We start from the raw sequence: 20,118 nt of genomic DNA on the forward strand, positions 1-20,118 counted from the left end.
CCGGGGAAGGTGAACAGTGTGTATAAACTATGAGTACCTTCATTTTTAGTACATAATTATTGTGTATGGTAAGTGAATTGTTAATGTTCATTCACTTTTACCTATGTTTATATTCTAGATACGGAAGTCATCCAGCCTTTTACAGGTACAAGACTAAGACCGGCAATTCTCTTCCTATGTTTTACATCTATGATTCCTATATTACAAAGCCTGAACAATGGGCCAATCTGTTAACCATCTCAGGGCCTTGGAGCATTCGCAATTCTCCTTATGATGCGTTGTTTATTGCACTTCTGGTAGAAGATAAACATAAATATGATATCCTTCAAAGTGGTTTTAATGGAATTTACACATATTTTGCCACAAATGGCTTTACTTATGGCTCATCATATGAGAACTGGGGTAGGTTAAAATTATTTTGTGATCACTTCCAACTAATATTTATCCCAAGTGTGGGCCCAGGATACATAGATACCAGCATCCGTCCGTGGAACACCCAGAACACTCGGAACCGAGTCAATGGGAAGTATTATGAAACAGCCCTGAGCGCTGCACTCCAAGCCCACCCCAGTGTAATTTCCATCACTTCTTTTAATGAGTGGCATGAAGGAACTCAGATTGAAAAAGCTGTTCCCAAAAGAACCGGTAATACAGTGTACCTGGATTACTGGCCTTATAAACCAAGTCATTATCTGGAACTAACTCGCAAGTGGTCTGCAAAATACAGTAAGGAAAGAACAACTTATGCATTAGATCACCAGCTACCTGTTTCTTAATTCATTAACATTTAATGATTATAGACATCACCTCATTTCAATAAATGCCTTTGGTTTTGTGTTACGGAAAGAAAACTGTCAAAATCAGTTTGCATTGTTACTATTATCTTTTATGAAAATGATTTGTACTTTTTCAAAGGTAGTGATGTTATCATTGCTGCCCTTCACCATGTTGCACTGAGAAAATACCTGAGAGAAACTGTGCAAAAACATTCCCTGTGCCATCATCTGCTAATTTTCTGACCAACATTGAAATCCTGCTTTCATAGCAATTTAACTTTTATTCACAACAGATAAGTGCTTGTTACATAGAGTAGTTAGCACACAGTTAAATCCTGCTTGTATTCTGGCCCAAAGACATAGAACTGTGTGTTTCCTATACAGACTGAAGAAAAAAGACCCAAAAGATAATGTACGTGTTTCATCTCAGCTTCTTCAGTGATTCAATCAACTTTATTGTATTAGGGTTTGGATTATGGATAACTTTAATAATAATTCTTAAGAAAAATAAAATCATATACCTTAAACCTCACTGTGAACTATCCTGTATTAGAAGGGCCTGCTTTCTGCAGTCCAAGAAACCCTCGTTTGCAGATTTTCGGGCACCCATAGCATGCTAGATGCTTTGGATTTCTAATGCGTCTGCTGTACAGTGCTGAATCCCAGATTTTAGACCCATAGAAAGTTCTTTTAGAAAAGTTAATGATAGCATCTTACTTAAGAAAACATAGTTTCAAAATTATGAAGATACAATGCCCAAAATGTTACCATTTTTAGAGTATATTGTCAGTCTTTAACTTGTTATCCTATTAACCATGTCTTTCAATTTAATCAGAGACCAACTGTTAGATAAGAAAAAAGTTGATACTATTTTTGGATTGCCTTCATTTAATATTTTAAGCTATTTATACCAAAAGTACATTTACTTAGCTTTTTTATAGGATTTTAGGGACAAAGAAATGAAAATTTCTTTATGTCTTAAATTCATTCCTGAAGTTTGACATTTGATTAACACTTAATGATAGAAATAATATTCTATTTAAAAGACAGTACTTTTAGTTATTATATATAATAATATTCCAATTTTAATCATTATTCTTGTATGGTTCCTATTAGGTTAAATACTTGTGGGTAGTTATTTGTCATATTGTGACAGGTTAATCACCTGTATGCTAGCTAAGAATGAATCTCTTTACTTTAAAAACTAGAGCATAGAATACATTATATTATTCAGTTAATATTTTTAACTAGAACTATAATAAAAAATCTAATATATATGTTATCACATGAATATTATTTCTTATTTATTAAAGAGAAGCAATAGGGTAATAGTAAACCATAATACATATAAATATTCAGAGTATTAACACATTCTGAAACAAATTGGCCATGGAATTCATTATAAAATAGCCTATCAGAGGATGAAATTTATTTTTAAGCTGTGGTTTTGAAGTAAAATAACATGTTTACAACTTAAGAATTTGCCGTTTCTCAGAGAATGATCAGGCCTCAGGAAATTAGTACAATAGAAGTAATCTATTGTCCATAGGAAATTACAAGGAAACAATCACTACACTGATTGATATAACCAAGCATCTTCACAGGAACACTCAAACCTGTGGATTTTTTTCTAATATCTAGCTAGCCATTATATATTATCAGAGGGATAACTCTAAATATGTCATACCTAATAATATCTTATAATATACCATGTTTTATTAATGTTTGGTTAGAGAAATATCTACTATGGAGGAATTTTGATCATTGCTTATGTTGTATATTTGAACCCAGTATGACAAGAAATGAGTTTTATGAAATAGTTCTAAGATAAAGGGAGAGTGTATAAGAACAAGGTCCGCAAATCCTCAACACACATACTACCCCTTACCCTCCTGCCCCTGTTGCAGAAATAGAAAATCCGCTACAGCGCGGTTTGCCTCTGACCTGCGTTGTGGTTCCCAGCTCATCACCCCAGCAGCCAGGAACAGTCAGATTTCAGAGTAACATAGAACAGATTTTGTCTTCATTGCAGGAAGTTGCCATCGAGGGAAGGATGTTTGGAATCTGATCACATAATGGTTTACTAATTTATAATTATATGAATATTCTATTCCTTTTCTCCTTTAAAAAGTTATTAGGAAGAATTGTCTCTAACAGTTTTGCTATTCTTAGGGAGGAACGCTTTCAAACTCTTCCTCGGGTATTTGTTACAGTTGCTTTTACCATTTGACTAGAAAGAGTTTGATCACAAGTAAGTAAGACCAAAGAATGATTTCCTAATTTTAAAACTATAGGTTTTAATTCAGTAAACTAAAATAATTGCTAAAAGGAAAGACAGTATAATATATGTGAATCATAGTGAATTATTTTACAGTTTAATGAGTCCAATTGTATTGACTGTGTAGAGACCAAATCTTTCCTTCTTTGCTCCCTGTAAGGACTAGTACTGTCAAAACTGGTTGTTAGTAATGTTTATGTCAGTTATATGTTAACTTCTTTTGTTTTAAGAATGTATACTAAAAAATGACTTCTGTTACATGGAGTAGTGAACTTTCATCTAATAAATGCATACATGAAATATATTGTATCTTAGATATGAAAATCTATTCTTTTCTATTTATGAAATGTTTTATTTCATTTCTTGTCAACAGGAGAAAAGTAGTGCTCAGTCACGCTCTATATAATTTCTCTATCCGAGATATGCAGCACTTACAAAGTAGGTATCTTCAATTGTACATGCTTTTTAAAGCTGTGAATCTGAGTTACACACACAAAAATGTGTCCTTTTTTAATTTGGGAGGTGGTGTGCTATTTTATCCTTTAGGCACAATCATATATTAGCTCTGACATCCTCTAGGAAATTGATCTTTCCCCAAAACAGCAAAAGTAACAAGCCACCTGAAAAACTTGCCAAGTTCATAATGTACTGATTTTTCAAAGTACTCAGTTACTCAGTTTAAATCCTATGACTGCCCTTAAACTCTATCGTGCTTGTGGAAACAGTGCTTGAAAATCCGCATCTCAATTGTGAATTAAGGTCGACACTCTCATGTCCTACAGTACAGAACTATGTACTCTATTTACGACTAGTAAATTTCAGGTTTTTTAATAAATATTTACAGTTTCAAAATAAAAAATTGATGTAGCCACAAGCAAAAGAGGTTTTTTTGGCTCATGTTCCTGTTTTTAAAAATGTACTTCAAATTAAATTTTATACTGACTTTGTTATATAACCACGTAAAGCTAAATGTTATTGTGTGCTTAATGTAAGGTTATTAAATTTGAAAATTCAGGGACTACGAGACTAATTTATTCCTAGTCAAATCAGAAAAAAAAGTTGTGCCATTCTGTTGTAGCTATCAGTGAAGGGAGGAGCAATTTTCAATGATTAGCTTTTGTTATTATACAATTACTATTTAAATTATGGCATCAAAAGATAAAATAGTTGAGACTTAATAAGCAATTAGTCATAGATCGAAAAACTTACTAAACTCAAAACAAGTGGCACTTTTTCTCCTGAATGTTCTAGATTTCATTTAAAAGCCTCAGATATATTGAATTTCAAGTTTCTCAATTAATATACAAAATTGACAATAAATGTAAACATAAAGATAAAAAGCATTTTAGAAGCTACTACACTGAAGTAACTATTTCATGGCACAAAGCAATGATGTACCTTGTAAGATAATTCTACATATAATTCAACCTGTGGTATATGATTACATCACCATGTTTTTATGTTTTTGTTTTTAACTTTTTGAAAGAATAGGATAGAAATCTGAACAAAGATCATTTTAAACACCATGAAGTGATAAACCAACTACTCATAATATTTAAAATAAATACATTAATTATAATTGTCTATGCATAAATGTATTTTTGAGTCAGTTTTACAAAAACTGTTATCAGACCACTATATCATTATGTTAACTTGATAATTGTATCTAATGTAATGTGGTCTGGACCATGATCTTAAACATACGAAATGCAAAATAGAAAAATATTTAGAAGAAATTCAATTGTAATGCATGTAGTAAACTTTAGAATTTATATGTTTGAACACAGCCACCTAGGAGTAGCTTGCCACCACTGGCTTGTTTTCACATGCAAAGTAAATACTCATTGAAAACTGCTGTTCTGTGTGTTGTTTTTAATTACCCAGACTGATATTAGCCATGCTGCAGGCCATTAAAGTGGAGCAATCCAATCCCTGACTCCATGTAAAAAGTCAACTGTAAATCTGATCACTATCTTCTTGACAGTTTACTATGTTGCTATATTTATTTAGTTAAAGTGAGTTCTTAAAAATTACGCTCGTTATTTTTTAGGCATTTTGTAAGAAAAATATTTAATGACAATGATATGAACAGGAGTTGAGCACCAATTCTATTTTATTTTTCTTCATATGAGTATTATGTATTTGTAGTTAGACTTCATTTAATCCCCAAATAAAATGTTTTGTTAATATATGTTATTTCCTCATTTCATTTCTTAATTTGAGTCATTCTTAAATAGGGTCAGGTAATGTTTCCTCTTATTAGAGGATGTATACTCTAATTTCAAAAAGACTTTAAATACTTTTCCACAAAAAGTAATTACAAAACTAATATATAAATAACGGTGGAATTAAAAATTGCACGCACAGTATGAGTACATATGATTGACGATACACTTGGTATTGGGCTTCTGAGTGGTTAATGCAAGACACTGCAGTGGTACTTCAGTACTTGGTACCAGTCTGCTCTGGAACTCGTGACAAGTGCCAAAGCCAAGTGCGGAATGATGATGCGTTTTCTCTTGCGGGCCGCATCGTGACTCACGCGAGTCTAGCAAGTGCTCTGAGTCCCAACCAAGCACCGAGTCCTCGGACTTTTTTTTTTTCTTGTCAAAATGCAACAAGTACAGGGTTTGATGCTTTTTGAAGCTGACAAGTGCCAAGGTATGACTGTATCTTGTTGTTATTGCCAGAAAAGAAGCACCTTCTTTCCTATATGAGGCAAACTTTATTTTATTGTTACATTTTAAAATAAATTTCTCAAATAGACATTATATCTAGTGTCAAAATGCAGAAACCTACAGGAACCTGTCAGGCACTGTACATGATGGCGTCAGGCGTAAGACTCTAGATGAAGTGCTAAGGACAGCGGACAACTCTCACGTAAAAAGAGTAGTTGCTCCTCGGCTCCCGTCTGGGTTACCCTTTGCAGCTAAACTGAGGATGTATTTATGCCTGTACATTACCTAAGTTTTTCTAATCATAACGTTGGCAAATAATGTAAAGTTATAAAAACTACTTGCTGATGGGATTCATGTCATGGGTCACTAATATGTGTCCTCATACAAAGAATGTAAAACTATTTTAATAAAAATATTCTCAACATTTTCTAATACTTGAGGATTTTGTGTGACTAGTCATTGGATGATTACTGGACAAATTCCAAGTATATTACAGTAAGAGATAAGTCAGTGAAAGTGAATTGAAGAGGATTCTCTTTCTGTGAGGGCTTTCCTCAGTCTCCTGATGCAAGATCAGAAATTAAAGCACCCCAATAAATGAGTTGGGTTCATATCTGTTGGACAGTCTTCTCTATTATTCCTCCCAATTTGGTTTTTAAATACTGATTTGAATTAATTTATATTCACTGAGAGTGACCTGGGATGCTCTTATTCTGTTGCTTATAAGATTTGAATCCATTTTTGAGGCTTGGCAAGTAGGTAGGAAAAAAACAACAAAAAACTGTAAGTAACTCGGTTAAATTATAGCTCTCTTTACTGAAACCTATTGGTACTTTCAGTCCTTTTGCTGCCTGCCTGCCATTGAACCTTCCTGTCTTGCTTGCTCGACTTGCCTGCCTTTTTTATGTACTTTGCTTCAAAAAGGATGTTAGTGATTTGTTAGAATATATGAGGTGATGATACAGTCTCAGTGAAAAGTAGAGCATGGGTAGGAGTACAGTTACTGAGCCCAGCGTTAAATGCAAACTGAGTATTAGGGCAAATAAACTGCTGTACTGGCAGTCACAAGTTTAATTCTTAACTTTTGAGTAAATGATTTATAAATGACATCAAATCACCTATATATTGTGTAAAGTCCATAGTACACGATACAAATAAATGTCTCAAGAAAAAATATAGCTGCCTTGGTGTTAGGAGAATTCCTTTTGAGGAGTCTCATAAAGGGGACACAACATTATTATGAATGATGTCTTTATCAGCACCTTGCCTCTAGTGCATCATGAACAAATTTCTTAAGGTTCTTAAAAAGATCTTTCTGGTATATGATTCCAGTATCATGCCAAAGCACAATTCACGCATACAAATGCTAAAATTAAAAAGACTAACAATGCTAAAACTCATACTTTGCTGGTGGTAGTATAAAATATTTCACCTTTCAAAAACGATTTGGCAATTTCTTATACATTTAAGCCTATCTTTACAATATGGCCCACAGTCCCACGTCCACTAGTAGGATGGCTCATCTTCCTTAGTCTCCTTCCCTGTCTCAATTCATGACCTCATCATTTCAACCACACCACCAGAAACCTAGGGTTCGTTCTTAGCACACTTTCAGGCCCTAAATCCCGTCAAACGTCAAGTACTGGTTCCTCTTTCCCCTAGACAGTTACTAAATCTACTCTCTCTGTACTATCTGTCTATATCCAAGACATTGTTTTTCACTTGGCCTATTTTCTCAACTAGTTTATATATCTAGAGTGTTAACCACTTTAAATCAATCTCTACAATCAGAGTCAACGTCATTCTCCCAATCGCCTACAGAATAAAGCACAAATTTCTTCATAAGGTATATAAGATGTCCCACTGTTGTCCTATGCCTACAGTGATAGTCTCGTCTGTTTTCTTAATTAAAATTTCTTCTGCAATATTTCAGAGGGATCACCAAACACAACTTTTATTTCATAACCCCTTGAAGGTCTTGTGTGTGTGTGTGTGTGTGTGTGTGTGTGTGTGTGTGTGTGTGTGTGAGAGAGAGAGAGAGAGATCTTGCATTATTCCTCACTTTGTTTACTCCTACTGGAAAAAGGAAGAGAGTAGGACCAAAAAACCAAGGAAGAAAGGATTTCTAATAGCATTTCTAATAAGTGTGTATCAAACACCTTAGTAAGTATTGTATGCTATTTTATACAAAATTCATCAATATTCTGACATAGCCTTTATTTATTTTGCAGTTAGAGAAACTATACATAAGGAAGTTAGCGATGCCCCACAGCTGAGGAGAGTTAGACCTGAACAAACTCATTTTACTATAGGGTCAACTTATCTAGAAGTACTTCCCTACACCAGCCCTTTCCCTACGCTACACTGATTAGGCACTCAGAACACTTCTAGCACTTGTTACTCTTTGTTGAGATAAGCTTTTATACGTGAGTGTCTTTTTCTCTGCTATAAGCACCTTGAGGGCAGGGCATATCTTTGATTATACTTTTTAAAGAACATTAAATATACATGGGAAAAATAGATATGCAAGTTTTTAAAAAGACTGTCATGGACCCAACACTAAAGTTAATGAAATGTACAATTTCTTGCATCTTGGAAGCTAGTTAGTGACTGTCTTTTCCACCTTTATGTCCCCAGTGCCTAGCGCAGGGTAGGTGTGAATTAAATGCTTGTTGAACTGAACATAGGTTCATACGAAGCACCAAATACACAAAAGAATGTCTTACACAGAGGTGCCTATTCACAAATATTTCTTGATGTTATTGTATTACTCCTGGGCTACTGACAAGAAGATTGTAGGTGTGTTCCATGTGATTTTATGGTTGTAGCCAAATAATATGGGAATATATATATATATATATATAAAATACACACACACATATATATATAATTTCCTTTTATATTTGTTAACTAAAACATTAAAAATAAAATTGTAGTTCCATTTCATAAGTTGTTTTTTGGTTAATGAGCTTTTCACACAAAGTCAATTTGAGGAAACTGTGTAAAGCAAACAAAGAAAAAACAAACTTTATCGTTACCTAAAGGTAAGTCTGTTGGTGTTGATTTAACATATTAGTGGCAGAAATTCTAGAATTATCCCAGTTAAACAGACTTTTAATCAGTCATTTACTCTAACAAGTATAATGTTTGAGATAGTCATAGCTTCAGAGCTATTTGCATAATCTCTTTGCTCTTTCCATTAAATATTTTTGCTAAATTTAATACTGCCACTAAAACAGAACACGCATGAGCAATTTTTAAAAGCTAAATATTGACATGCTTTTCAAACAATATTAACATTTAGATAACCATGTGTTGAATATTAATCTCATTTCTCCATTATTCATAATTCCTCATAGATCACTAAATCTTAAAGGCAGTAGAATCAGTTCTTTCTTACTATTTATGACGCAGTACCCCAAATACCTTTCAGAATATTTAGTAATTGATTAAAGTGTGAGGATTGGGCTGGGTGTGCAATTATCCTAGGAAATCACACACTGGAGGAGCCCTACAATTTTTTTAAATTTTTATTTATTTTTGTTCTCTATTGAGGACATACTTACTGATTTTAAAGAGAGGTGAAAGGAAGGAGAGAGAGAGAAACATTGATGTGAGAGAGAAACATCAATCAGTTGCCTTCTGCGTGTGCTCCAACAGGGGCCTGAACTTACATCCTAGGCGTGTGCTTTGACCAGAAATTGAACCCACGATCTTTCCATTTACGGGACGACTCTCCAACCAACTGAGCCACACTGGCCAGGGCCGAAGCCCTGCAAATCTTGAAGAGATTGTTTAGAGTCAAAGGATACACTCATTCTTAGATAAATTTCATTCTTTTTCCCATTTTCTCAAACCTCCACTTCTTTCTCCTCTGTCTAGACAACTCGTGATCTTCCTACTTAGAAAGTACACGTGACTAAAGGTGATGCCCAGTGAGCCCTGCCTTGTATTATCTCTGCCTCCCAAGTGTGGGCAGGATCTATAACTTTGAACAGAATATGGCAAAGGTGAAGGGACTTCTTCGAGGTTGTAATTGAGATCCCTAATCAGTGGTAATCCTCATCCTTGGTGAGCTGACTTAATCAGGTGAGCCCTTTAAAACAGTCCAGACATTAGAGACAAAAGACATTGGAGACACACTTGCAGGCCTGGAGAAGCAAACCACCATGAGTTCATAGCTTAAAAGAAATTAACCCCCCTAACGAATGAGCTGGGAAGAGGATTCTGCGCTTTCCTGTGTCTGTGTCTGTGCATTAGCTGACACCTTAATTACAGCCCTGTAAGAACCTGTGCAGAGAATCTACTTAAGCCGTGATAGGTATCCTAACTCATGGAAACTGACATAGTAAAATGTGTTGTTTTAAGCTGCTACATTCATGATATTTTGTTACACAGCAATAGAAAACTAATACACAATCAAAAGAAAATGTACATAAGCTTCCATGACCACACACACTGTTGAATGCATCATCTGTGCTTGTTACTCTGTCAGCCCTTCTTTCAACTATGAATAAACCGCCCTTGTTTTCATCGAAGGCCAGTCTCTTCCCCCTGGGTTCTAAATCTGATTTCCTCTTGTCCGCTCGAAGGCATTACTCTGACCTTGCTTCTCTCCACTCCCACATCATTAAGTCTCCCCTTTTCTAATGGATCATTCCCATCAACAAACAAAATGTTCTCTCTGACTTCAAAAACCATGCTCCTTCTGTGTATTCTTTCTTTAAAAAACAAAAACAAAATGAAACACAACAGTGAAAAACAATAACCCCAGTCTGTATGTGAGATAAAAACATCAGATACACTCAAATTGAGGGGCATTTTACAAAACACCTACCCAGTGCTCCGTAAAACTGTCAAGGTCATGGAGCAAGGGAAGGCTGAGAAGCCGTCCTGGTCCAGCGGAGACTACGGACACATGGACAACCCCATGCAAATGGTGTCTGGGACTGGATCCTGGAACAGTTAAAGGATGCTGAGGGAACGGCCGCCGACGTCAGATAAAGTCTGACCTAACTAATGTCAGTTTCATAGTTCTGACAAATACAGCACACTGTCCCTCACCTTCTTTGCTTAAATGTCATCTTCCCAGGGAGGCCTCAGCTGACCACTCTGTTTTGTTTTAGATCGCACCCCCTACTGCCATGTAACACACAGTGTGCTTACTTTTAGATGAACTAGAATGAATGCACTATTTCCATGCCCAAAGAGTTCACAACTTGAAAAACTCATTTCTTTACATGATACCTGTTTTTTCCTGCCTGCCCAGTGTCCCTTAACTCTTTCTGATAAAAGTTCTGTCCTTTCTATTTGAGGACCCCCCCACCTTCCCTAGTCCCTGTGGTCCTGGTGGAATTATTCATCCCTGTGTTTCGGGATTGGACATATGATGCAGACTCCCATTGCTCCAGGGCTAGAGTGTGAACCAAGCTCAGCTGAGCTCTACAAATGATGAGTTTGGAGCACTCCGTAGATACTCCGTAGAGGTGGAGACACCGAGTCATGATGGCATTTTGAACTCTCCAATTCTCCCCTAAACTACGCCTTTTGGTTCCATTCCATTAGCCAGGAAAACTTCCTTTTTCATTAAGCTAAGTTACTTAGGTTTATGTCATGGAATTGAGAGAGTTGTAAGTCTCAAAACAGAGGTGGATATGGAGAAGGCACAAGGAGGAGGGAGTGAATCTTCTCTGAAGGGCTCAGGAAACAGCCACAGAGGAGTCATTCTTAAGTTTTAAAGTCTAAGTACCTGCCATATGGGCAAACAAGGAAAATACTTCACTGAATTTCTAAGTTCTTGCTGTGTGCCAAGTGCTATCTTAAATACATTACATGGATTTCGAAATAGATTCAGTTAGTTTCCTAATTGAAGGAAACAGCAATTAATAACCTGCCCACATTTATATCTGATCATTGAATCTTCATCAGCCAAATTCCACAGTATGCTCCTTTGTAAAACAGGTTTTATGATACATAATTTCTGAAAGGTTTGACATGTTCTGGGAACTCATTAAATACACAAGAACTTTGTTATGGATTAGAGTTTCTATAAAGGGTTATAATTTGAGGCCTGAAATGAGTTTTAACTGTGGGTGAGCAATATACTAAAGACCAATGGATAAAACAGAAATGTGGCTTAAGTTAAGAAGGAAAAATAACTAAGTTTGTCAACCAGTGGTCTACCACCTGTGCCCACTGCTCTGCTGACTGAGCAGAGCGGGTGTTGCTGCACGGGTGCGCTGTGAACACCTTCTCACGGGGCCAAGCGCTGGCGTGTGGCCGAGTGTGGCTGGAGCTCCGCGTCAGGTAGCGCTGGTGACAGCTGCTTGGCTGGGCCAGGGTGAGGAGTTCTTTCTAGGACTGCCACTTGTCAAGCAAAGAAACAAATGTTCGAGATGCTTTAGTGTGATGCTTTAGTTCTGAGTAGTAACAGGATATTTCTGGAAAATAATGCTAATTTATATGGGAAAATGTGACAAGTGTATCTGGGATGTATGAATAGTCCTATAAGCTGACAGTTTTGAGAGAACTTCAGTTTATATGCTTACAAAATCCAGTAACATCTAACCCCAATTAATATAGACTTTTTCTATATGCTGCACCTTCCCAAACTTTTTCCCTCATAAATGTTTCTCTTATAAAATAAGCCATTCGTTGCTGATAAAATCTGATTGTTTTTGCAGATGTGATTATAACACCATGGAGATCGGTCCCAGTCACCCCCTTATCATATATGAAACACCCCCACTTTTCTTTAATTGAGGTAGTGGCTTACACTAGTTGCAAGTTCCTGTCGTTGGTCAACCTTATGGCATCATATTAAGATAGCTGAAAACATACAGATTTTCTTTAATGGTGCCCTGAAAAATGTCAGTCTTTTTGAATTTTTATCTTTTGTAGACATTAATCCAAGAATTCATAAGCTGAAATATTTCTTCCTTATTGTGCAATTTCCAAAAACTCTAGGAAAAGGTGTTTTTTATTCACCATTTACAACCACCATGCCTTTTTAATGGTAATTACTATGCTCTAAGAAATAAAATATTCTTTTATTTGACAAACCTATTTTACTTAGCTATAAATTTGACAAACCTATTTTACCTAACTAACTTCAAGTGAGCTAACAATTTATTAATGCCACTTTCACTAAAAAATTAATAAGAACCTTGGAAATAAGCTTAAATGTACTTCATTTTCAAATTTTTAAGAACTTTTCTAGCGCCTCTTTTTCTTTTTGTTTTTTGCTTTCTTTCTCTTCATTCCTCCCTTGCTTTCTGTCTTTTCCACTTCATTTCCTTCTTTTCCCTTCCTTCCTTCCTTTTTTTCCCCTTCCGTTCTTTCTAATAAAAAGCTTAATGGTTCAAAGGACATTTCTGCAGCTTAGATTTTTATAGTCCAATTACTGTGACACAGAGTAGGATGCCTTATCTTATTAAATTCTCTCTTTAATCCTATAATCTAAAAAATTACCTAAGTAATTTTATATGTTATAATCTACCTTGAGTTTTGTGGTCTTTGCAACTAAATTTTAGTTGAGATGATCTAGCACATAGTTGTATAAATTACAAACTCTAAGGTGAACTTGAAGTTGTATTATTCCTTACACATGTTTTGGTCAGAGTGTGTTGATTCATCATAGATGAGGATGATATTTGTGGCTAATATTTTTTGAATATCTTCCGACTGTGCTTTAGCTTTGTTGTCTTATTAACCTTCGAAACATCCCTGTAGGGTAACGGAGCTATCTTTAGCTTCAGTTTTAGTTTCCCCCCATGTAAAATGCAAATAATAGTAGCGCTGACCTCCTGGAGTGATCTGCCACTAGTTGTGGTGAATGACACACAGTAGCCTACACGGGTAGCAGAGCAAGCTAGTGATTGGGGCAGGATTTAAACCAGGACCTGTTTGCTCTAAGTGTGCTTAATTGTGCCACAACGGCATGCTGAATGAAAGCTAACAGCTAGTGGAAAGAACCCCTTCTCCTAGCTCCTTCCCTGCTTTCCACTGAACTGTGAGGGACGGTGACAAAGCCTGGCTGACTTTCACTATGACCATGATCTCTTATCTGCCAATCAACCCAACCTTTCCTTGAACAAATGCCAAGAAGGATCTACAATAACAGGTATCTATCTCTCCGTAAGATACCATCAGTACGAATAACAGTGTCCTATATTCCTCTTTATCTTAGTCCCCTGACAAGAAGTCCAAATCTCTTATGCTTCCTCAAGTTAGTTCCACACGACACTGAATATTTCTTAATTTGACTCAAGCTTCCATTCTTTCTTGCAGCTGACAAACTCTAAGATAACCTCAGTTATTCCAGCCTCCTGGTGCTCAAGTTTTGTATAATCTCTTCCTCTTGGACATGGGCAGGGCCTGTGAGTTGCTTCTAACCTTTCCAGGACTGCATTTGTGACTAAATGTCACATCTCTGATTATGATATGTAAGATTATAATGTCAATTTGGCCAGCAAACTCTCTTCTTTGCTGGTTTTGATGATACACACACCTTATTTGAAAGGTCTACATAGCAGAGAACTGAGGGTGACCAGACAACAGCCAGACCAGAAACTAAGGCCCTCAGTCCTTCATTCTGCAAGTACCTGAGTCCTGCCAACAACCCCAAGTTTCGAAGTGAATCCTTCCCCAGTCAAGTCTTGAGAACATTGTTTTGGCCGACACCCTTACTGCAGCCCTTCAGAGGACTGGATAAACCATGCCTAGAGTTCTGACCCAAATGTTAGGAGAAGATAAATCTGCATTGTTTTAAGCTGCTAAATTTATGACACTCTTGTTACACAGCAATATGCAACTAATACACCCCTAAACTCCCAAAACTCTTTGTCTCTGCTCTCTGGGATTCACTGAGGAAAGAGAGGGATCGGGAGACAAGTTCTGCCCTCACCAGCAAGTACTCCAGTCTGCCTACACGTTCCTCCGGTTCCTCAGCTGTCTGTCCTGTTGCCCTCTCTGACCTTTCCATGCTCCTAAGACCAGCAGAGAAACGTTGCACATTTGTGTCCAATTTCCTCTCTCCATCTCAGAGATTTTACTCTGAGAATTTTTTTTCTCACCATCATCAATTTTTTTCCTATTTATTAGGTAGTTCTCATGTGCATGGAAGCATTTAATACCCCCACCATAAAACAGCACCAAAACCTTTCCTTGACTTCAACTCCCACCAATCACAGCCCTCTGGTTCCCTTATATAACAAATACCTCAGAAGAGTTGTTTTTGCTGTCTTATCTACTTCCCCTGCGATTCTTTGTGTGTGCAATTAGTCTTTCTCTCCTAACACTGCCCTAAAAGTATTGGGTTGACCAAAAATGTGTATAGTTTTTTCTGTAAAATAAAAGACACATTTTTCATTTTCACCAATAACTTTGTTGATTTGGATATTTTGAGTATGTTGGCTATCTCCCACATGGTAGAATGTTGATTGTTTTCAATGTCTCAATTTGATTGCTTTCAACCTCAACTGGTCTACACGACCGTGGAGCATCGTCCAGCAAGAGATCCAGCACGAAACTTCGCAAACCACTTCTGACACATTTGGTCAGTCACAGGACCTTCTCCGTATGTTGCAGAAATCTTTTTTGTGTGTTTCAGTTGTGTTTTTACCTTTCTTGAAATAATAAAGCATAATATGCCAAAAACGTCACTTATTTTCTTCCATCTTCAATATTAAAATGGCTATACAAAAATTCACCAATTTTGATGTTTTATTAAAATGCATGCTGATAGGAATCTAACACAATAGAATCTAACAAAATTGTTTCAAATGAAGTTAAAGACAACTAAGCACTACTAGAGCCATTTTATGGAAAAAAACAAACTTTTGGCCAGCCCAATACTTCTGTTAGGGTCCCTAATGACCTCCAAATTGACAATGTTAAATGGTAATTCTCAGTCTCCATCTTATTCAAACTCTCAGCAGTGACACAGTCAATCCTCTTTGAAGCACACTCTTCCCTTAGTTCTGGGGACATCACCCACCTCATCTCCTTCAAACACTGACTGCTCCTTTCCAGTCTCCCTGGCTGCACCCTCCTGCCTTTCTCAACCTCTGAACCTCCCTCTGCTCCGCGCTGTGTCGTGTACCTCCCCGCTTCCCCACCCACATTCCCTTCCTTGGCAATCTTGTGGGCGTGGCTTTGAGTCTCGTAGGCACGCACTTAACTTCTAAAACAATATTGTAGCATGTAACTTCCCAGCTACATCTATAGCCCCGACTTTTCATCTAGCTCTAGGCTCATATATAATCGGTATTTAGATTTCTAATAAAAGTTTAACTTTTTCAAACTCGAACACAATTTTTTGCATTCCACAAACATTTGCTTTCTGAGAAAGTGGCATCACCATACTTTCTGTTCCTCATGCCCAAATCCTTGGAATCAATATTTATTCAGATACCACATCCATTAATTTGTTGAGAAACTGCCAGTTTTACCTTCAAAATGTGCTCACAGTACCAGCCTTTCTCACTCCATTCACTAGGACCACTTTGGTTCTAGCCGCCATCTTTTCTTCCCTGGCTGTAGCTTCTCACCTTGTTTCTATTTTTGGAAACTTACAATCTATCCCCTTGTTAGTAGCTGAGTGAGTGATTCTTTTTAATATGTCAAGTTACATCACGATATTTCATCTTCTAAAACCACCCAGTGACTCCCCTCGACACTAAGAAGACAATGCAAAGCACTCACAGTAGGTACCTAAGCCTGCAAGGTCTCGCGCCCTTGCTCCTGCCCTATGTCCCCTTCATTCCTCCCTTGCACACTCCACCCGGCCACCCTGGCCTCCTGCTGTCTCTACAGCACCCCTCGCAGATGCCTTCCTCAGGTTTCTCCTTCCTTTACCTTTACAGCTTCCTCTTCCCAGGGTGGCCTTGCCCAAGCTGTCTGCAGAGCTCACTGCTACCCTCATTTCATTTATGCCTCTGGCCAAAAGTCTTAACTCCTCTGCCAGTATACTACTTAAACAGTAGCCCTATCACTCTCTTTTTTCTTTCTTTCTTTCTTTTTTTTTTTTTTGCACTACTTCATTTTTCTTCAAGGCTCTTTTACCAGAAGATATATTCTACCTGTTTGCACCCTTCTGGAATGCAAGCTCCTTGTCTTGGTGGTCCCTTGTTTACTCATGGCTCTATCAGAATGCAGACAAGTGCAAGGGGGCAGTGAAGCAGGGGCAGAGCAGCAAATCATGCAGCTGGACATACCAAAATATCACCATTTGCTGAGTTATAGAAAAGACAGTTTTTTATTAATGTTTTTTATTTTGATGAAGAATTTGCTGTTATGCAATAAATCCATCACCTCTGTACAAGAATTTATTTGTAGCTGTTTATGTACTTTTGATGATCTTATCACATTTCTGAAAGGCTATATTTTTTTTTCTGTGAAACAGGGGATCTTGTCTCCCTTATCCTTGTCCCTGACCACCATGATTCACATAAATAACCCAAATTTTAATTCAGTACACTACCGTAGCGGTACTTATGTGGGCTTTTAAGAAATTTTCACCAATAGATCCTTTTCTCCTCCAATAATTTTCACTGAGGAAAAATCATTAGTGAGGACGTTTTGTAAGATTCATTACTTATTCAGTAACCCTCTAGTTAGCTCTGATCTTTTCCAATGGTGAAAACGTTAAAAAGATCTTTCAAAACTTTCGGAAGACCTTTTCTTTGTCCTACCTAGCAATACCTTTTGCTTCCTTCCACCTTCCTCTTTAAGTACGCCAATGTACCCATGCAGGTCTTTGAGACTGTGGCAAAGCTTCTCTCCCTTTCTTCATTACAAATATTAATACAAAAGAATCCTGCTAACTTATTCTGAGTCTTTATTTGTTTCACATAACCTCTCACACACCTGCTCATCCTCTACGTTTTTAACGCACAGCCAGTCGTCACTTAGTGCCTAACAGTGATGTTAAGCCTCTTCAGAGATGAGTCTACGCCAAACTCGCATAAACCCGTTGTGTAGAATTACATCGGCTCCTTTGAGTGCTTTTCCGATTAAATGGCTTTCTCAAATTCTTGCTAAAAGAATGAAGTCTCCTACTAAAAATGCTTCATTTTCAATGAGCTTGGACCTCTGACAAAGTCAAACTCGGTCATACTGTTGGTAAACTATGTGCATAGAACAAGTATAACTTCTGGATGGGGTTTCACATTTGCAGAAAACAACCACTCTGTGCCATCAAATTAGCATTTCTCCCATTACTTCATCCCTCTTCTCCATTTAGAATGTATAGTTTTGTGCTTCTTGCATTTGAGATTAAAATCTGGCTCTAAGAGGGTTTTTTTTTTTTTTTTCCCCTTAAAACTGCAAGTAGTTTCCATGGAAACACAGCATGGCTTCTCAAATGTCAGCTTCCTCAAGCTAGCGCTTGCCGTTAGGAAGGACCCTTTCTGGGGTGTCACGGTCTCTTCCACCTCTGTGAAGTAAGTAGGGAGTATCGGAACAAGAAGAGGTAATCACGGACAAACTGTACACTTAGGTAGTGTTTCCACACCTAAAAACATGAGGTAAAGACCCATCCATTAAAAATCAGTGTTTTAAGAAAGAATCATTCCCTTCCTGCATACTAATCAAAAAGCAGTGGCAGAGAAACAAACACAGGAATCATATCGATTTTCTGTTCCATAAAATGCATTAGAATAGCTGTGTCCTGCCTCTTCCTCGGCTCTGGAACCTACTTCCCAAAGCAGAGGGGCTACTCCGCACAGAGAAGCCTCCCCCAGCTGGGGGCTCCTAGGCCTGGACAAGCCCAAGACTGGGTGAAATTGTGGACATGGGGTATTGACAAAGTAGGGAGAAAAATGGGTTACCAGGCCTTCGGATGGCAGACCCTGGGAGGCCCCTGGATAGCAGGAGAGATGGTCGGTGATGGATTGGGCCTCAGATCCAGTTTTCCTTGATGATGCCACAGGAAAGATCAAACACCTGGACCCGTGTACGTATGGACTTCCGTTCGCGAGCACAGCGGGATGCTCCAAACGGCGGTCAGCACCACGGAGTGTGTCTCTCTTCTCCATCTGGTCACTTGACTGGTGTCTCAGACAAGTCTGCCGTGGTCCTTGCTACTCGCACTTGCACCGCCTCCTCACTACGGTGTTCTGGGAACAAACAGTAAATCACTGGTTGCCCCGCAACGTGCATGGCTCTGGTCTCCCGATTGCCCCTTCAGCCCCCAAAAGGACCTCTAAAGATACAAAAGGGTGGTTTGGGGCTTTCCTCGGATACCTTCCACAACAGGCAAAGAAGAAGGAATTTGGCATGTCTGTGTCACTCTGCTAGCAACACTGAAGAGAAATTTGATGCCACAAATCCAAATAACCTCCAACAGAGGCTTTTTAAAATAAAAGTTCATTATAAATTGTTATTTTAAGAGTTTCTTCTGAATATTCCTGAAGTCTGAAATTTACCTGCATGGTTATTTTATTTCTTGATTTTTTCATATTAAAAAGAAAAGACTGATGTGGAGCAGGAATTTGCACAGGCTGTAGAGAGCTGTCCTTCCCTCTCTGCCCAACCTTGTTACCTCACTCCGGCCTGGGCCTCGGCAGGGAGGGGCCTGGCCAGCTCCCTGTTTTGTTCTGTGAGACAGCTCAGAGGCCTTGGGCATTGTTTTCTGCTGTGACCTGAGGTCCTCAGCAAGCCTAGGGGCCCAATGCAGCCACGGCTGCTGGTGAGAAGCCCGAGCCTGCCTGCCCAATGGGAGGAGCTGAGGACCCTCTGCCTGGTCTGCCTGACACAGGAAGGCATCAAGAGTATTGCCTTCTCTGTAAGACAATGGGACTCTGCAGAAGCAACTTGTGGCCTCTGCTCTGGGCAAGACGGCTGGCTTTGTCTGGGAGCTGGCCCTGGGCTGGGGTGCCAGATCGCATAGTACAAGCAACCATTTTTGCCAATAGTGTGTGTGTCCGAACATTTCCCTGCTCTACACTCTGGGGCCAGACCACTCTCTGCATGGACCAGAACTTCTTCCCAAACCCACGGTGCTGCTTCCCCATCACCTCCCAGCCCAGACTCCATGGTGGGGAGGCACGGGTCAGAGGCAGCACGGCCTCTGGATGACTCTGGCAAGGGGTGAGTGGGGTGAGGCCAAGGGAGCAACCCCCACCTCCTGCACTGGCCAGTGTATGGGGAAGGACACAGGTTGGTTGCAGCTGACTAGCCTGGCCTCCTGGATCTGGCTCTGTAACTGTACTTGTCTGGCTCTGTGCGCAGGGTCCGAAACCTTACTTCCAGTACCTAGAAACATACAAGACTTCCTAGCAAATCTTAATGTAAAGGAGCTAGAACCACAGAAGGACAGTATGAATTAAAAGAAAAAGTATTGAACTTGAAAAAAAATGAACTTGTCAATAACTTACCAAGTTTT

The 20,118-nt window shown here is 38.3% G+C and overlaps 1 protein-coding gene across 2 annotated transcripts in view; it reads left to right on the plus strand.

Moving 5' to 3' along the window:
• The window catches only part of MANEA (mannosidase endo-alpha), a 38,629-nt gene extending 34,853 nt beyond the window's left edge, over positions 1-3,776 (plus strand). For both annotated transcript variants that reach the window (XM_024551731.4, XM_045188606.3), the window contains exon 5: positions 119-3,776. In XM_024551731.4, the coding sequence (XP_024407499.2) occupies positions 119-776 (658 nt within the window). In that variant the 3' untranslated portion in view covers positions 777-3,776. The remainder of the gene's footprint in view (positions 1-118) is intronic.
• Positions 3,777-20,118: the final 16,342 nt, after the last annotated feature.

The sequence above is a fragment of the Desmodus rotundus genome, chromosome 11 (assembly GCF_022682495.2).
Source record: "Desmodus rotundus isolate HL8 chromosome 11, HLdesRot8A.1, whole genome shotgun sequence".
In the NCBI taxonomy this organism is placed as follows: Eukaryota; Metazoa; Chordata; class Mammalia; order Chiroptera; family Phyllostomidae; genus Desmodus; species Desmodus rotundus.